The sequence below is a fragment of the Fulmarus glacialis genome, unplaced genomic scaffold (genome assembly GCF_000690835.1).
Source record: "Fulmarus glacialis isolate BGI_N327 unplaced genomic scaffold, ASM69083v1 scaffold22724, whole genome shotgun sequence".
Taxonomy (NCBI): Eukaryota; Metazoa; Chordata; class Aves; order Procellariiformes; family Procellariidae; genus Fulmarus; species Fulmarus glacialis.
Genome location: NW_009207703.1, coordinates 33,673 through 53,090, shown reverse-complemented (window position 1 = coordinate 53,090; position 19,418 = coordinate 33,673). Strand labels below are relative to the sequence as shown.

Sequence of the window (19,418 nt, the reverse complement as noted above, 5' to 3'; positions counted from 1 at the left end):
CGTGGGAGAGAGGCCCGGCCCGGCCGCGCCGTCCTCGTCCCTGGCGTCCGTGTCGCTCCCGCTCGGCTCCTGCGGGGGACCCGCCGTCAGAGCCGAAGCCGCCCCTCCACCCCCCACCCCGGCATTGTAACAAGGGTTTCAACCAAGTCGCTCAAAGCAGCGGGCAGTGTGGCCCGGCCAGGAGTACCTCACCTCAGCAGGACTCTCTGCGGAGTCCTCCTCTTCGGAGTCCCTCTCTTCAGAGGCTTGAGACAAAATTTCTTCTCCCTAAGTTGGACGCAAAAGACCTGTACTGAGTGCATGCGAAGCAGCCAAAGCGTGCTAGGATGGAATGGAAGAAAGCGGCATTTTGTTACCATCTTAAATAAAGTTTTTGAGTAAAAAGCAGGTTTTGTTTCGACTGTCCAGCTTCTACAGTGAAAGATGAAGTCCCTCTCTTCAGAGGCTTGAGACAAAATTTCTTCTCCCTAAGTTGGACGCAAAAGACCTGTACTGAGTGCATGCGAAGCAGCCAAAGCGTGCTAGGATGGAATGGAAGAAAGCGGCATTTTGTTACCATCTTAAATAAAGTTTTTGAGTAAAAAGCAGGTTTTGTTTCGACTGTCCAGCTTCTACAGTGAAAGATGACGAAAATGGCCAGAATTGGCTTCTGTTAAAAGCCCCCCCAAAAAATGGACAGGGGTTTCTGTTAAAGCCCCACACAAAAGAGCGTGTGACAAGGTGTCCAAGGGACCTTCACCTCTTCCCGTCTTTGCGCGTAGTTCTTGCCAGCGAGCAGGGGAAGGACCCCCTATACCCACCCATTACAAACAATAAAAACTGATCACTTGAGTGTGACAGCCTCGCTGCGAGGAAGCCCCCAGAGATGCAGGCCCTTAATCTTGAAATAAAATGCTTCTTTCTGCTGCACTGGACATGACTGTAACACAGTCACATTGACTTTGGCCTTTTAGCTCTACCCGCACACAGTTGTCTGGGCAAGAGGAGCATTGTGCTTTCCCAGGTTTCAATTGCCCCAGGCAGGGCAGTGATTCTCACCTGAAGATCCCGATTTTTAAGGATGCCCACCCAGAACGCCTCCTGGCAGTGGTTGAACGCCAGCATTGCCTTCACTCGGTATACAAATTGTTCCAGTGACTTCTTCAACAAAGGCACATGGTTGGTCAGTCCAATATCTTGGCGAATCTAAATATGAAACAGTACAACATGACTACGATTGATTCTTGCCTAAGTATTTGGCTATTTAAAAAGCCATTGGTTATACAGGTGGGAGGGATGGGACACGATCCTCACAAAGCTTGCCCAGATCATGTCATTTCTTGGCCAAATTCTTTTGTTAACTCTGCTGACCCTTGGGAAATTATTTTGAGAATCTACTTTTCATTTGCTCCACCATCTCAGCAACAGACTTGTGGCACTTGCTCTGTTCTCCAAGAACAATGCACAGCTCTTCACACACAGATCTCACACTGCTGCCATCTTGCTCATGGCAGCCACAGTTTGCTTCCACACGAATGAGGGGAAGCTGCACTGCTGCTGGTGCTGGTGCTGGGTGCAGTTGATAATGTTTGGGTAAGTCTGATTCACCTACAAGTAATTGTTGGTGAAATAGCAGAGTTCTCTATGGAGGTCAGCAATGGACAATCACACCGTTCCAGTCCAAAGCAAAAAGCAATGCTACAAGCAGCCAGACCCCAAAACTATTTACGTAGGAAGGGAGATAGCTACTTGCTGATAGCCACAAGCTGCAAACTAATGCTGCAGGGAGTTTCGTGTCAGGAAATTGTTGAATTCCCAAGCACAGAGAAGAATGAGAAGGGTGTTGAATAAGCCACTGCAATGACAATCTTTTCTTGCTCAGTGTCTGATGCAATTCCTTTACACTAACTACATGGAATGTGTGTGCACTATAAACTCCCAAGCCAACCTGTCCAGACCAAAGACACGCTGGCTTTTGGAGAACTAGGACAGGAGGGAACAGATGGAGTTGCTGTAAGCAAAAACCAGCCGAGGAAGGGCAGCTATGCCAGGCATTATGTGAGATTTAGCTCCGGGTGAGCATCTCTTCCTGCTAGGCTTGGGTCTACAGTACAGAATAGAGTCACTGCTAAAGCAGACAACTTGCCAAGAGACATAAACAATTATTTTGTGCATAAGTATTTTCCTCTTTCATGAGAATACTTTGTAACCTTCTTGCATTAAGATGCTCTCATTAGCTATACTCTGAAATAAGATCAGCTTCAGTTCTTGGAAAAGTTCAGCATGCCTGGGAAGATGGACACTGCTTTGCTTCATGTTCTGCCAACAGGGAATGGGTAACTGAGTACCAACAGCAATCTGTTCTCTAGCCTGTGTAACAGGCAGGACCTAGCAATCATCAGCACTAATCAGAACTAAATGAGGGAAAACCTTGCTAATGACACAATCAACAATCACAGTGCTCCCTGGGTTTTGGAACCTGCCCAACTGTCTGCAGGCAGTTTGGAGGATCAATGAAGCACCATGGCATTTGCAAAAATCTGTCTCCAGAAACTGTCCTTATATCCAGCATTAGATATGTAAACAGAAGAGAAGCTTGGTGTGGAAGAGTAAATGACAAATACTTAGGAGGTTATAGGTGAAGCTCATTGCTACTGTCTGCTGTGTGATGCTCTTTAAAGACACTCTTTAAAGAGTAGCAAATCTTAGGTAATGCTGCATGGTACGTCAGTGAGCATCTACTAGTTTTGTAAGAACGTGAAATCAAGACTGGTTTAACAAATGTTGGTGTCAACTCTTCAAACAGATATGGAGCATTCATTGCATACATTTATTTGCCTAGGATTCAACTGCTGCCTTCTCATTCTTGCAAAAATGATTTGGCGCAGACACCTAATCAGATTGCAACAGATACAAGAGCAGTGGTAAAACACAGGTATTCACTAATTGCAATTATATGCTAACAGAGGCCATGGGACGCAGCTAGTCAACTGCAAAGACAAACAAGACATTGCAAGCTGCAATGATGTTACCCTGTTTACAAGGTGACTTTAAAGCAGGCATGAGGATTTCACTTTCAAACATGAGAAGGACTTTTTAGCATCTCCAGAGTTTGTGCCAGCTTCCAATTCTCCCCTATGCTGATAGCTGCAATGGCATGTTCTGATCTCCAGCTAGACTTTTATGCTCCTGATGCCAGCTCTGGACTAAATCGGTAGCAAATCTAGCTTGGGGAGCCATGCTAATAGCTGGCTTTCTCCCTTCAACTACTTTGGCAAAGCTCCTTTTTCGGACATGTGTTCTTGAACCTCTCAGGAGTCTAACAGAAACAAAGCAGCACACATGAAGTTCTTTCTAACTGCCTTTTCCCATGTGGTTCTCTCTTGCGACAAGCACTGGCTCTCCACACTGTAAGCAGGGTGCTAATCCTCTCCTTTCTTCCTGCCCCAAGTTTCCTATGGAGAGACTGGAAGACTGGTTGCATGTAACCACCTTCCTCCCCTCCCTTTGCCCTCTTCCCTAGTATCAACGTAACAATGCCAAAAAGGCACAAGAGGACTTCGAGTAAGGTTTTCCCCTTGTCCACCTCCTGTTGCTGATTCTTCTGACTCACAAGGCTGTTGACCTTTGCCAAAGCTTCTCTCCCATATTATCAATCTGGCATCTATACTTTACGCAAGGTCTCTAAGGTCTTAGCTTGTGTCCTCACAAACACCCTCTTACAGATGCCAACAACCAAAGATGTCAAGAACCTCTGTCCTAAAAAAGAGTACGCTAACCTGATCTGACATCCAAGATCCAGATCTGACTTCCAGATCAAATACTTCAACTTTTGGGCCATTAATCAAGGCTATTTCTCCTCCTCTTCGAGTTTTTGCTTGTACAGACACTGCTGAAAGCCTGCAAGTAGAACCTGCCTATGCCCTGGAAAAGCAGTGGAAAGGAAATAAATCATTCTTAGGACAGGAGCATGTGCTGCAGTTAGAACTTATCTTACCTTGGAATGGCCACACATGTGATGAAGTTGTCTGGTGCTCAGCTGCAAGGTTTTCAGCAAACTCTGCACATCATCCTGCAATAAATAAGTAGACCACCAAATAATTCTCAAAGGATTTTTCCATAAGGGAAACAAGAACAATGAAACAGTATTAGTCCTAGCAATCCTTTCAAAGTGTTATGGGATAGAGATATGATGCACGTATGCAGGAAGCATCAGACGAACAGGATGAAGCCATAGGAGACTTGCACTGTGCATATAAGTGAAGTAACTGGTAGTAAAAGCATGACCACATGTTATAAGGCCAAGCACTTTGAACTGAAACTGATTTTGAATCAGAGTTTGGAATGAACGCATATCAGTGAAAGTGGGGCGATTTAAAATCAAGACACATGTCACTTGTCACATCTTGCCTTGAGTATAACCTTCTGAAATAGGGGAACCAGAGAAAAAGTATAAAACATACTGCTAGACTGTGGTATTTGAAACACATCCAACACGAACTCTGGATATCAATCCTCTCTAAATGAACAAATTACATGCCACATTGTCCAGTGGCAATGACTAGATATCTGTTTGATAACCTCATTCCCTCAAACATCCATGAGAACAGATTTTACATTTGCAATAGAAAGGAGTTATCTATTAGAGACACAAGTTGTGAAAACTAAGCCAAAGAATGAGTCTCACTGGCAAAGCTGGATTGCCTTGCAACAAAGCAGAGGGAGTAAGTGAACTGTTCTTGCTTGTCATGTAGTGCAGCAAGGTTGGCCTGTCCATCTGCACCCATGCATGTTGTCCTGCTTAAAGCTCCAAGAATTATTGCAAAGACACCAATGTCACCGTCCATCTGGACCACAAGCCCTCACCAACCTGACTGCTCACGTGAGCTTCCTACTCTCTGAGTGACACTTTTGAAGGAGATGGAGGTTGAAAGGGCTTCCTTTGCTAACACTGAAGCCATCGAACCAGAAGAGTTGGGAAGCTGGGAAACAGTGATGTTTGCTGAGAGAGCACTGGATGGGCAAGCAAACAGGGCAGAGTGCAGCTGGAGACAATAGACGCGTTTGTCATGAGGTGTCAGAAGTGTCATGCCAACATGTGACCAGAGACAGGAATCTCCTTCTAGCAAGCATCAGTCATGCTTCCCAGCTGGTTCCAGACAGTTCTGTCTCCAAAAGACTTACCCTGTGCTTTTTAAAGCTGTAGTCCAGGAGAGGCATGGCAAGCTTCAGAAACGCTTCTACAAAGAGACGGCCGTACTATAAAAGAATGATAAATGTATCAGAAGGCAAATTTAAATTCCTTTTCAAAGAACCATCACAAAGATAAGATAATGATACATTCTTTCAAGCTACCCCGGAGACTGTTCTCACTTAGTAAAAGACTATACTTATGTGAAGGCTGTACTGGAATATACAGGATCGGTAAAGGGTCCCACTTTAATCACTGCAAAGAGAGGCTAGAAGGACAAGGTCTCATCATTGTACACATCCCTGGTTTTATTCACTAGCAAATTGGAATAAAACTGAACTAAACACAAAATGTTAGAATCACTATACATATATGAGTCCTAGCCAGTTGTAGAGGGAAGTTGTAGAGGGACACATGATCTTTCTGGGCTCCAAGGGAGACCCGTCTGCTGTGACGTCTCCTCTCATTTGGAGCACCATGGGGAAAGGAGAGAAGGGAAAGGGTCTAAAGTCAGTAATGCCAATTGCAGTAAGTTCACTGTGGTCAAGCCATACGATGAGGATTAGTAGAAGACAGTTAAAGGTGTAAGAAACAGTATCTGCTTCTTCCAGAGAATTCAGTAACTGCTCTACTCCACTGGAGGCAATGATTCAAGAAAGCTAGTACTTAAACTGCTCTCTTCAGTTATTTTGAATTCTTGCTTACCTTCAGGCAGATGCTGAGTACAGGCCTGCTGTCAAATACCTACTTGGGCGAGAGGAAAAAAGGAGAGCCAGATCAGTCCACAAGTCGAAAGGAAACAATGTAAGCACAGCAGCAAATTAAAAATAGCCCTTCATTACATACCCTTCATTAAAGTGTGAAACCTGTTCTAAGACAACATCCATTCTCAAGTTCCAACAGGGAACACCACATAAGCACCACATACGTGAAATGTAGTCGCTGTCAGGCGGAAGTACTTGGCAGGATGGCCATTTGGTGATCTAAGGTGTACCTTTTGCAGATGGCACAAAGTTATCTCAACGAGTCTGAAGTTCTTAATAGTTTGGGGCCCAAGAGACCCAAGTCCAGCTGATGGGCAAGTAACTACATAACGGACGAAGCCAAACAGAGGTGTGCAAAATAATATATTTTGGAGGAAATAATGAAGTTATTACATTAATGGTGTCAGCTGGCAAAAGACATCAGGTGCCACTGCACACGTCACACACAGCTGTGGTCCAACAGCAAACAAAGAAATGGAACAGATGGACTCAGCTCTCTTGAAGGCTTTCTTCTGGTATACATTTGCGTATATATTTTTGCTAGTGACCAATTCTATAACTAATTAGTGAACGTTTTAACTGGCATAGCACACAGATGTGAGAGCTGTGAAGGTACCCTGGTGCTGCTATGGATTGCAAAACAGAACCAGCTGGTCCAGCTCTACCCTTTATGCTCTCAAAAGGCATCTGGAGCACAGGTGGGGCTCCAGTGAACGCTGCTGTATAGAAGAATCCAGCTCAATTCACCAGAGCTCATAAGCTGGACTTGCCAATCATCACTTTGAATATGATAAAAGCAAACAGTAATGATCAACCTAAGCAAGGAGAAAAGTGCAGCTGTACCTACCGCCTTCTGCCCAAAACATCATCACATTCTGTGACACTGAATGTACCAACTCCAAAACTGATGGAAGGGAATATTTCATCCAGTGGGGCTGGCCTCTAGAGTTCATCACCACAGGATGACATGAATTGTCAGCAGGATTCAAAGGAAGATCATATGTTACAATAAGAGCAAGTGAAGCTGAGGGCTATCAGATAAGCACTGAATGCAGGTTACAGACAGGAATCCAAGGCTCCTGTTCAGAGTATTAGCCTGCTTTCAGCTGAGCACATCAGGAGAATGTTTCTTTCTGTCAGATGTTATTCCAGATCTACCTGAAGGGCTTCTCCCACCTGCCTCTTCCACAACTGGCAGTGGACTCTGTCACACCCAAAACACTGTACTAGGGAATTGGGGTGTTCATTCAGTCCTTTTTCTGCACTTCCTTACATCATCCTGTCTTTGTGCAGACTTATTATCTGTGTGAGAACTATGTTAGTAAGATGTGCAGGCTGTACGAATTTAGTAGTACTGAAGTGAAAGCTAAATGGAAACCCTTGCACGCAGAATATAACAGGCTTTATTTACCACCTCCAGGTTGTTCCGCTAGGCAGCCATGCTTCATGTTTTTCCCTTGTTCTCATGAACCTAGGTACACTGGGCTTTGCTAGGGATCTAAAGGTAAAGACAGAAAAACAACCAGAACCTCACCTTGACCAAGTTAACGAGGATATGGAAATTCCGCACAGCAATGTTCCACCGCAGCAGCTTCTCCAGTTGCACCTAACGAGATGCAAGAGGACAATAACCCAAGATGGTGTATTTCCTCTCACCTTGCTGGATGCTCTCTCAGCGTTTGCTGTACCCAAAGCATTGTTGTTGTTGTTGAAGACAAAGGAACAAAGCTTCACCACAGGCAGATTTATCACAGCAAAACCACTTTATGGCAATTCCACCTGATCAGTGCCCACATGGCTTAAAATGCTAAGACTTAACACACTTCCTTGCTCTCAGAGCAGCTCTTGGTTGCAAAATAATTTTGTGCTCCCACACAGGCGTGCAGACCAACTGCACAGCTTAGTATTTTGCTCATTACTACCTGCTTTCTGGTTATAGCTTCTGCTGGATTTACTGGATTTTTGACATGGTACAAACCAGAAAAAAAGGATGCTACTTATATGTTACCCTATATATCAGTTTTGGCTGACGAATGAAGCTGTCTGACTGCATTTCCTAGACAAAGTTCAGAAGTAGATTCCTTTCCAATTTATACACCTTTATTGTACTGTACAGTTTAACTTATGTCTTCTTCCCCTCAAAGAGTCCAGTGCATTTATTTTCCTACCTCGCTTGAGTCTGATGGTTTCCCAGCTGGGATGCTTTTCACTGAACTCTCTAGCTGAGCCATCATTACTCTGAAGAAAACCGGGAATGTCTGCCTGTGGAGAAAGTGAGAGCAAAACTAAAAGCCAGCTCTGAGCATCTAGATAGGCTTCTTGTCCCCAGAAAATGTGGAAAACTTGAAGGTTACCCAGCTGGGCATCCTTCTCAGTAAGAAATCACAGGAGATTGACCCCAGGACTCAAGCATGTCTAGCCCAGCCCTATCTCCCAGAGAGATGGAGAATCCTGGGAAGTTACTACTACTTCCCCAGTATGAACCACACACAGACACCACCCATTTCTTTGTAGCTCTGACAGTGCACAGTGAAAGGTTTGCAGCTCTCAGCATAAGATGATTTTGGTAGTTCCAAAGTGCAGGAACTTTGGCCATCCCTGCATAAACCATACTTCCAAATTCCTGTGGTAGGAGCTGAAACACCCTGAATCCATGCTTCCAAATTCCTATGTTAGGAGCAGAAACATCCTGAGTGTGCTTTTGCACACTGCATACCAGCCCAGGATTGCCTACAGCCACCCCAGGCCTCTGAGGCCGACTTTTGGAGTGCTTTATACCACCACAGTAGCACAGAAAGAGGCAACATACCTGATGACAGACAGCAGTTCATTCTCCAGTTAAAATGGCTCACAAATAATAAACTCAACATTGTGTAAATGCACAAGGCTGTTACACCTTGACATAAAGCTAACCATGTACTAACGTGGTGTGTGCTGCAAAAAGAATGTTTACAAATGCCCAGAGTAGTCCACAGCAGTACTAACATGAAACCATAATAGACCACAAAATAAAGAAAATTAAATATTAAAAAGCAGAAATTGCCATGGTGCATCTCATGAAATTCAAAGTCTCTATTGATATAATCACCTGCTTAGTGTAGGATAAGTAGAAGAACATCCGTCTTTGGCAGAGTTGATCAGTTCAGGAACACCAACACTGGAGATTTCTTCTATAGCTTTCAAGATGTTATCTGTGTGCTCCAGGTAGACACTAAATCCAAAACCAGCTTAGTTCATCAGTAAATATTATGCAGAACAACACAGCAAGTTCTTGAGCACTGCCCTACCTGCAACATGTGGCCTAAAACTGTCAAGCTCATTCTTATGCCAAAGGTAGGGAATATGTAGGGAATCCGAAGCAATACTTAGAACTGTCACAGTAATGCCATTAAAAGCTACCATGATCTGAAACAAACCTGGATTTAATATTTCCTCATTCTTGTATTTAGGAACGACAGGCCGGGAAGAGGAGGAGATGGAGCTGCCCTTTATGTGAGAGAATGGCTGGAATGAATGGAGCTCTGCCTGAGGATGGGTGATCCATCCAGCCAACGGAGAGCTTATGGGTAAGGTTGAAAGAGCCAACCAATATGGGTGACCTTGTAGTGGGTGTCTTCTTTAGGCCACCTGGATCAGGAACAAGTAAATGAAGCCTTCTACAGACAGCTAGAAGTAGCCCCATGTTTGCAAGCCCTGGTCCTCATGGGGGACTAACCACGATACCTGCTGGAAGGACAACACAGCAGGGCATAAGCAATCCCAGAGGTTCCTGGAGCACATCAATGACAACTTGCTGATACAAGTGACAGAGGAGCTGATGAGAAGAGGTGCTCTGCTGGACCTTACACTTACAAACAAGCAAGGGCTCTTTGGGGATGGGAAGGTCAAAGGCAGCCTTGGCTGCAGAGACCATGAGATGGTGGAGTTCAGGATCCTGAGAGGAGGGCACAGGACAAACAGCCCTGTGCTGGGATGGCAGACTTTGGCCTCTTCATGGATCTTCTTGCCATGGGGCAGGGGCCTAGAGGGAAGAAGGGTCCAAGAAAGCTAGTTGATATTCAAGGATCACCTCCTCCAAGCTCAAGAACAGTCCATCCCGAAGAGCAGAAAGTCAAGCAAAAATGCTAGGAGGCCTGCATGGATGAACAAGGAGCTCCTGACAAAACTCAAATACAAAAAGGGAGTATACAGAAGGTGGCAGCAGAGCCAGGTAACCGGGGAGGAATATAGAGACACTGTCCAGGCATGCAGAGATGTGGTTAGGAAAGCCAAAGCCCTCCTGGAGTTGAATCTGTTGAACGTGGCGAGGGCTGTCAAGGGCAATAAGAAGAGCTTCTTTAAGTACGTAAGTAGCAAATGGAAGACTAGGGAAAATGTGGGTCCACTGCTGAATGGGGCAGGGGCCTGGTGACACAGGACATGGAAAAGGATGAGGTACATGTTAAGAGACTGAATGCCTTCATCACCTCAGTCTTTCCTAGCAAAACTGGCCTCTGGAAATCCCATGCCTCAGAGCAGGGGTAAGTCTGGAGCAAGGAAGACTTTGTGGAAGAGGATCAGGTTAGGAAATAGCTAAGCAAACTGGACATACATAAGTCCACAGGCCCTCAGGGAGGTGGCTGATGTCATTGTGAGGCTACTCTCAATTATCTTTGAATGATCATGGTGATTGGGAGAGGTGCCTGAGGGCTGGAGGAAAGCAAATGTCACTCCTATCTTCAAGAAGGGCAGGAGGAAGGACCCAGAGAACTACAGGCCAGTCAGCCACACCTTGATCCCTGGGAAGGTGGTGGAACAACTGTCCTGGAAACCATTTCCAGGCACATGAAGGACAAGAAGGTGATTGGGAGTAGTCAGCATGGGTTCACCAAGGGGAAGTCATGTCTGACCAGCCTGGCAACCTTCGATGAAATGACTGGCTTGTAGATGAGGGGAAAGTAGTGATATTGTCTACCTTGAGGTAAGGCTTTCAACACTGTCTCCTGTAAGATCCTCATGGAGTAGCTGTTGAAGTATGGGCTGGATGAGCAGACAGTGAGGTGGATTGAAAACTGGCTGAACAGCCAAGCTTAGAGGGTTGTGCCCAGCATGGTCCCAGGCAGCCCTGCTCTCGGCCACCCTGCTGGAGCAGGGGGGTTGGAACAAGGTTCCAGAGGTCCCTTCCAACCTCAAACATCCTGTGATTCTGTGATTGTATTTCACCTAATATTCAGTCCTGCTCTCCTTGACTTTAGTGAAAGCTGATTGGCTTTCAGTTTAGTGAAAACAAAACCAGATCCACACTTCTATGTATAGGTATGCACGCATACATGTATAGATGTGTTGATGTATACTGACAAGCTATAGTTTAGCAAACATGAGGTCCAAACATGCTTCTATGGCCAATGGCTAACAGAATTATTCTTATCACTCACTGTATTTCAACGCTGTAGAAACAGCGCTTTAGGCCAAACTGTGTAAGTATGAGGGTTATGATTGAGAGGGGTCATTCCTCTTCAGCAACAGTAATTATTAGAAAAAGAGTGTCTCAGCATGCTTGAGACAATGGCTTGAGCCTTACCAGAGCAGAGTATGCAGCGCACTGTTGAACTGGCTGCCCTTCTCTCGGTCTCCACCGGGCTTCACCCATGACTGGCAGAGGAACTGCTTTGCTAGTGAAGCTGTAAAAAATAAGGGATAACTTACTGAAGGAAGAATCCAAGACAATTTCCTTCTTCCATACAAAGGCAGTGTGTCCAAATGGCTTTTTGAAAGATGACAATATCACTACCCCTCAATAAGCGTGAACTTTGGTAAGTCAGAATGCATTTCCCCTAAAAAGCAGTAAGGCCACAAGGACATATATCGTGATAACAAAATGCACATCCAGTGTGTTCCTGGTCTGAATACCTGTTCACATCAGAACCATCTCTGGCCATTTCTCCCTGACAAACTTACGTTAAGCCTTATTTGTCTGGTAGCTTCTACGGTGTGCCAACTGTTTATTTTTAATTAGGCAATATGCAACCCTTAGAGCATCCATTCCTAGAAATGGAATTCCAATAACAAGTGACTTGACTTTTTGGCCACAATGCTATAATAGTAAATGTGAACAGGCAAATTTAAAGTTTACAGATTTCTTAAATCAAAACTGCTAACAAACCTGCTTGTCTCTTGCAGAAATGTTTAAAACCAGGAAATTATTAGTTAAAATTGGTTATTCCCTGCCACACTCAGTGGGCAGTTCTCCCAATGTGGCACTGTTTAAAATAGTAAAATAATCTCAAAGTAGGGAACTTACAATTCTGAGTGGCTATGGGGATCTGAGGACAAATTCTAGAGGTGTCTTAGTATGACAAGGTATGGCTGAGAGAGGTGACTGTCTGGAGTCTTTATTTCAGTGTCTGACAAAGTGGAGACCAGCTAGTTTTCTTGTGTATTCCCTGCAAGCATGTCTATGCCTTATCTGCTTGAATGCTGTTCCTCTTACAGAACATGAGAAGAGCTCTCTTGACAGAAAATGTTTGTTGCACGGGATTAAGAACATATAGGTTTTCCTCTCTCTGCCCTGGAGTAACAGCTGTATTTGCAGTTCATTTCCATAATTTTTGGAAATGAGCTGTCACAGACATCTGTCCTTAACTAGGAAGCTACATTGGATTAAGTCTATGATCACCTCCATCATCAGTGATTAAACTGGTACCAAAATTGAACAGCAGGCTTGTTCTTAGAACTCTTAAAAGCTGTGAGGCTCTGATTTTTAAAAACACCAGCTAAGAGAGCTGGAGTCTGCCTTCCTGCATGTGACTGAGGCACAGCAAAACAAATACCAAAGAGGTTCCAATATATTTGCTGCTGTTCCTTTTATTAATGGCTAGGACTGCTCACCCAGTGAGATTACTAGGATACCAAAGAGAAATCTCTCTCTCAAAAGGTGCACTCCAGAGATAGAACCCAAGATTTACAGGCAAAGGACAGCACGAAAACTAATCTGAAATTAGAGATTCTTCACACATTACCCATTTTCTCTTTCTTCCAGCCAGCCATTGGTTTCTCAGCAATGGCAATCAGGAGCTGAGTGAGGATGAACGCACAGTAGAAGCTGGGGACACTCTGCTGGAAATTCAGTAGGTAGTGAAAACTCTCACTGGGGATGACAGGAAAGGGAAAAGGTAGAAACAGTGTAGATAGGGTAATCTCCCAGAAACACATAAATAAAAATGAAGTATTAGACCATCTCAGATCCAAGGTCTCCCTAGCCTAGTATTTTGTCTCTGGCAGTGCCCTTCTGAAGAAGGGGTAGTTAACCACTAGTAGATAAAAATTCAGTCACTGAGAAACTCCTCTCAAGCCCCAGTCACTCTAAGTCTAGCAACATCTTTATACACTGCTTTTGCCTAGTGTTTCTGTAGGTATTTTAACTATCCAGAACATACTCATTCCTTCTGTGAATCCTACTAATCTCCCCGTCTCAAATAGCATACAAACGAATGAGATCCATAGATTAATGTATATTTTATAATACAGTAGCTCCTTTTCATTAGGTTTGACTGCACTGCCATTCAACTAAATACAAAGCTCTGTTTGAAGCTAGCGTGGTCTCTGTGAAAGCTCCCAAACACACATTGACCCATAAGGCCCACACAAAACAGGGAAAACTGCTTGACATTTATCCCTTTCAGAGCTTGAGAAATACTGATTCTACCTTATCAGCTCCTCAAGAAGAAGAAACTCTGTCTCTCCTGGCTTTAGCCTGTCTGCAAGCACCTGGAGAGCTGACCTTAGCAAGTCAGTATTTTCATGCTGAGAAAAACCATTCCTGAAGGGAAAAAAAAAAAACAAAAAAACAGTTCATCATCAGACTAGAAGGAAGAGAGGTATCAGATGCAAAAGTGTATCTGGGCATTTTTTTGCAACACAAAAAATAAAGAAGCTGGATACACAAGAAGGGTCCTGCAATATGAAAGTTATAAGGGGACACAAAAAACTGAAAACTGAATGGGAATGGAAAACCTTGTGCGCACACAATATTAACTTTTCAGTTAGATTGCAGACCTGGCTTGGTGGGGACAGGCCATTTCACATAAGTGGAGGTCCATATATACTAAAACAATGCTATGCAGACCTGAAAAAAAGAGGATGTGTAATGACAGTCGCTGTGCAAGTGCAGTGATAGTGGCTGGTCACCTCTTGAACAACAGGTAGGAGCCTAACAGGGAAGAAAACTGTAGAGATCTTCATTAATTCTGTGAACTACCGGTGTCTGTGAAATCATTCAGTGAGGATATGCATTCTGGAAATGCTCAAATGCATCCACATTCTAGATCTATAGACTGAACAGATGGACTTGATAATGGTAATGCTCAAGTGCATCTTTAACACATAAGTTAATTAACAATCAGTAATATAAGAGGGCTTGACTAAATATATGTAAAAGGAGTTGTAATTTGGTTGTTGGAATTAAATGGCTGGACAGCTCAGCCCAATATATGGCTGCCTGACCTACAGCAAAACAGAATTATGTTACTCTCTATCCAAACTGAACAGCAAAACTGATCTTAAGCTGCCTCTGGTTACAAAGTGGACCAGGTTCTTTGGTTTACAAGATAGGTAGACTCAGGAACAACCAACATTCATACTGGCTGAGAAAATGACAAATCCAGGAATAGTCAGGAGAGGATCAGGGTCCCTGAGGCTCCAGTAGTGGCCAACAGGAAAGGCAGACCTCAGACCTCATACACTTCTTACACAGTTACTACCGTTTTTGAAGTACAACAAAGGTAAAACACCTTCCACACACGGATCTAAATTAGGGTTCAGAAAAAACTTCTATGATGCTATCTGGGATTATATTAGCAGGTGCAGAGGTCAAATCCAGGCTGCACAAGCATTGCTGAGTTTGACATTTATGAATCCAGTTCGAGTGCATCAGCAGCACAGGCTTTTTGTCAATGAAGTACACGTTCATCCTTTCCCATTGGCAAAATAAATTCTTTCATTGCTCAGGATTCAAGCAGGGACAATTTAGCAAAGGATGAGGGGACCTACTAGGTAAGAAATTCCAAGACCCCCAGGCAGAATGGGAGTTGCACAACTAGGTGTGCCAGTATGCCACTTATGCTGGTCTTGATCCAAAAGCACATTGAATTCTGTCCAGTTCAGCACTTCATCACCTACAGTTTTAGTTCAGCTCAGGATCAGGCAATGAAGCTTGACATAACTATAAAGTGCTTAAAAGTCTCCAACCACTGCAGTATGTTGTTCTGTATGACTGACAGGCCATTTGCTGGGTACAAACACTTTAAAGAAAAGGAACAAGAAGAGGAACCAATAAATGGACTTTGCTCATTTAGGTGACTATATACTTTTTTGTTTAAACTCACCAAGCAAATAGGGAGCGAAAAGTTAGTAACAGCTGTTGGTAACAAGAGGACATCAGCTGGTGCTCCTGGATGTTCACTCCTGGTTCCTCTTCCACACCCTGATTTTGTATAACAACTGCCTTTAATACAGAACAAGTAATTCATTAAACGCTATTCCAAGAAAAGATAATGACACAAGAATCCATTTCCATAAATTCCGTGTTTAAAAAAGCTGAAGAAAACAAAGTGACTCTCTTTTTACCACATATACCTTTAGAGGTGACAAAACTTGGCAGTTTTTTGAGTCAAAATTGCTGCCCACTGACCTGGAAGTAGTTGTGCATGTTCTCCATGTGATTACACAGTGGCTTTAGTAGCTTGACTACACATGTAGCAACTTCCTTGGGGGATCTCTGACACAGGTGGGAAAAGCCAATATCCTTGTAGCCTTTTTCCTGCAGCAAACCCAAAAGATTAAAGTCACTTCATCAACCTTACTTGAGAATAACTTCACATAAAGCGCTACCACTTAGACTGCTTCTGAGCAGTGCAATTCCTGATGTCATACCTGCCAGAAAGGGTCACAGAGTAAGAAAGTTGGCTTCTGCTGAACAACCAGCACCAACTCAGACAAGTGGACAACATTCGATGAAAAGAATAAAACTGATGTGACACGTAGCTCTTTTATAGAATCATAGAACCATTTAGGTTGGAAAAGACCTTTAATATCATAGAGTCCAACATTTTACTCAAACACTAAGAGAAGACAGTCTCTGCACATGGGAGTTAAGATAGGTAGAAAGACAAGGAGAAAGAACACTGAATATGATGGAGTCCATCAGGCTGTAGTGAATTTCTCATAGTTTTATGCAGTGGCCACACGTTTACTTTCCTCCTGAAGGCATCAGCCAGGAATGCACGGAGTCACTGCACTCCGGGTGTTCTTCTAAAGACTGCAGAAAAAGTGGAAACATGGATGCGGCAGCTTCTGTTGGATGCGGCAGCTATCTGGTCTGCCTAACCTGAGCTGCTTCTTGAACAGCAGAGCCAGTCTCCCCAAGGAGGGCTAGCAAAAGGGTCAACTGAGTTTTGAGGCTACAAGGCTTTCCCTCAGTTATATACCCTTTCCTGAGACATGCAGAGAACCAGATGCTGCAAACACTTCAGCGAGGGAAGTGGTACAGAAGTCTCTTTTGAAAGAGCAAGTGCTGCTCTGAGACACAGTTGGGCGTCAGACTTCCATTTAACTGTTAGGCGAAAATAATTCTGAAAAACATTTCTCTTGGGAAAGGCCTGGAGGCCACTGATGTGCTCTGCCTCAGGCCAGGTCTAGACTCATTGGCTGCTGCTGTACTTGCCTTTGGAAAGGGCGCTCTCCTTGCAGAGCCCGGGGTCAGCACATGTTCCAGCTTCTTTCAGCAGGCCCCAGCTGCACAACTTCACGAGCCTGCAATTACAAGAACAGTCAATCCCAGGACCCAGACATAATTGTAATGCCCTGAAACTCATGCTCACCCCCTCCATTTCCAGTTATGACTCCTGGCTTAGTTAACCTCAGTCGGGGACCTATTTCGTAGATGCTAGGGTTTTATGTCTCCCCATTGCAGGTATGGGGTCAGCAGGCCCCAGCTGCACAACTTCACGAGCCTGCAATTACAAGAACAGTCAATCCCAGGACCCAGACATAATTGTAATGCCCTGAAACTCATGCTCACCCCCTCCATTTCCAGTTATGACTCCTGGCTTAGTTAACCTCAGTCGGGGACCTATTTCGTAGATGCTAGGGTTTTATGTCTCCCCATTGCAGGTATGGGGTATTGGTTCTGGTTACTCAAAGCGTGAAGCAAACCTGGTGCTCTGAACATAGTTGAGGCAATGTCAGTAACACTTAACTACTGAGAAAGAACTGATTTATATACATTGACATTGAAACCATGTTCCTAAGAATAAAAAGAGGTTTAAGCCCAAAGAGTCACAAAATTCACCAATTGAGTAATAGCCAAGAAGTAATTTGAAATAACGCCACACAGCCCAAGAGACTTGTCAAACAGTCTTCAAGTTGGCCTGTGACCTGCATGCACAGAGACAACTGTTCTCGGAGCAGGCCAGGCTGTACTCCAGCCTGCCATGGCCTTTTCGCATTTTACGAATCTTACTGTAGCCTAACAAAATTAGACTCCAGATGGACTCAGCCTGCCTACAAAGAAGGTAACAAAATTAAGCACTTCTGCTTTCCATGTCCATAGTAATGCAGTTTTATATAAGCTCCCAGATGACAAACAGGACCCTGCCCACTGAGGGCACATTCACGACACCAGTCCCACATTTGCTGAGTTTCCAATCTGCTGATGCCTCGAGACACTTGCCTTTTTGCAACATGGGCTTTACTGAAATGTCATAGGTTCTTTTTAATAGGCAAGCTGCCTCTTAGTGTATCTAACATCCTACGGCTTAGCAGTGTTCAGTATTAAAGCCCCTTTCTTTCCATTAGGTCTATATGTGTTATACTGTATCTTTTTTCCTTTTATGCAATACTTATATATATTACTTTGTTTTAACGTTGCTACACTACATGTCTGCTGGTTCAGGAAAGTCCTCTTTATTTCAGTGCCTTGAAGTACTTTGGCTTCTCTGGGGGCAAATTCTCTCCTGTACCTAGCTCACAGCCCTGGACCAACACCTCTTAACATCAATCTTCTGTCCATTTTAATGGAACAGAAAGGGCCAAGGCCTCCAAGAGAGACAGTTACACAAAGCCTCATCATTATGGTTTTACACTGTTCCATTCACCTCTGTATGCATCTCTGTGTCCAAGACAGACTTTGTCAGCAGCCCACAGTGGAGTACAGTGAACACTTCGAGGTCTAACTCTCGGAAGTACGGGCGATAGCTCTGCAGCTGTGCCAGAGGATTTCCTGCCTCCCTCTCAGCAGCAGTCTGAAAAGTAAATGACAGAATTAAGGTTGAAACCTGTGAGACTGTAAGACTTTCAAGCTCAAATAAAGCTATTTCTTTCACACAGATTTCTATGTTTTGTGCCAGGTTGAAAAAGACTAAGAATTCACGATAGCTCGTAGAGAGACGAGCACATAGAATCAGAAGCATTTTCATTTTGGACTGTACAAGTCACTAAAAATTTTCTAGGAAAAAAAATACTTAGGAAATCGGAATAATCTTTGCTATCTCCTTTCTGTGAATCAGTGGCCATTGTGAAACCCACTCTGTACTTGCACCATAAGCACCCATAAGCACCACAAGAGATGAAGGCAAATGTTTTTATCTTTGATAAATACCAGGATGGTAAACTATGGGATGCTCTGTTGCCTCTGGTTGACAATCTGTAAGTTCTTAGAGATTCACTCCACACAACCCTGTCGTGGGAGCCGATGTATGTTACACGTGGCTCACAACAGGATTTCTGTTGTCCTGGGCAGGGCATGGCATCTAAGGACTAGTCTGGGACCAGTACTCTAGTTAAAAAAGAAAGATTAGATACACTCCTTCCCAAAACTATTTGAGACACTGCTTATTCCCTGTAACTGAAGTGACTTTGTTATCATATCTGTACAATAGCAGGGAAGTAGAAGCATATTTGCCTGGCTGAAATTGATAAAGTGGACTCTGAATAACATTTATTAGTAACGGTGGTAGAAGTGGGGCCTTGTGGGATGCTTATGAGATCCCAGCCCCCAGCATGCTGAGCCCGAAGCTGGGCACGCTTCCCTGAGTTCTCTCTCTCAGCCAGCACAGATCTTGCATTCCAGACATGATAACAATACTGTAACAACTTATTCAAAAGACCAAGAAAGAAAATCCAATAATTCATTAGTTGATAGGTTTGGGAAATAGTTCTTAGCGTATGATGAAAATGGATAATTTTAAAGATGCCTTTTCAGGAATACATTGATTAAATACCTCAAGGAAAATTTGCAAAATGAGCACCCGTGACTGAAGCAGACTAGAATCAGCAGGAGATACGGTCCTTACCAGGGTTTGTATTTTCCAGATTCATCTCATAATTTCTGACCTGAGTCTAGGAATGGCAGATTATTGCAGTAATTTGAGAGATGGGACACTGGCTTACAATAGAAACCTTCCATAGTCTTAACCAGAGAGTAACTAATAGTATTATTGATAATCCTG

At 43.9% G+C, this 19,418-nt stretch overlaps 1 protein-coding gene across 1 annotated transcript in view; it reads right to left on the bottom strand.

Annotated features, from left to right (window-relative positions):
* Nucleotides 1-29: 29 nt before the first annotated feature.
* LOC104075658 (Fanconi anemia group D2 protein-like) overlaps nucleotides 30-19,418 on the bottom strand; it is a gene marked incomplete at its 3' end in the record, with an annotated part of 52,092 nt that continues 32,703 nt past the window's right edge. The window contains 17 exon segments of the mRNA XM_009576236.1: nucleotides 30-69; nucleotides 193-267; nucleotides 1,039-1,185; nucleotides 3,977-4,051; nucleotides 5,164-5,238; nucleotides 5,876-5,914; nucleotides 7,469-7,540; nucleotides 8,103-8,196; nucleotides 9,023-9,145; nucleotides 11,495-11,594; nucleotides 12,933-13,060; nucleotides 13,619-13,732; nucleotides 15,297-15,415; nucleotides 15,602-15,730; nucleotides 16,634-16,689; nucleotides 16,692-16,722; nucleotides 18,066-18,212. Coding sequence (XP_009574531.1) covers nucleotides 30-69; nucleotides 193-267; nucleotides 1,039-1,185; nucleotides 3,977-4,051; nucleotides 5,164-5,238; nucleotides 5,876-5,914; nucleotides 7,469-7,540; nucleotides 8,103-8,196; nucleotides 9,023-9,145; nucleotides 11,495-11,594; nucleotides 12,933-13,060; nucleotides 13,619-13,732; nucleotides 15,297-15,415; nucleotides 15,602-15,730; nucleotides 16,634-16,689; nucleotides 16,692-16,722; nucleotides 18,066-18,212 — 1,564 coding nt within the window.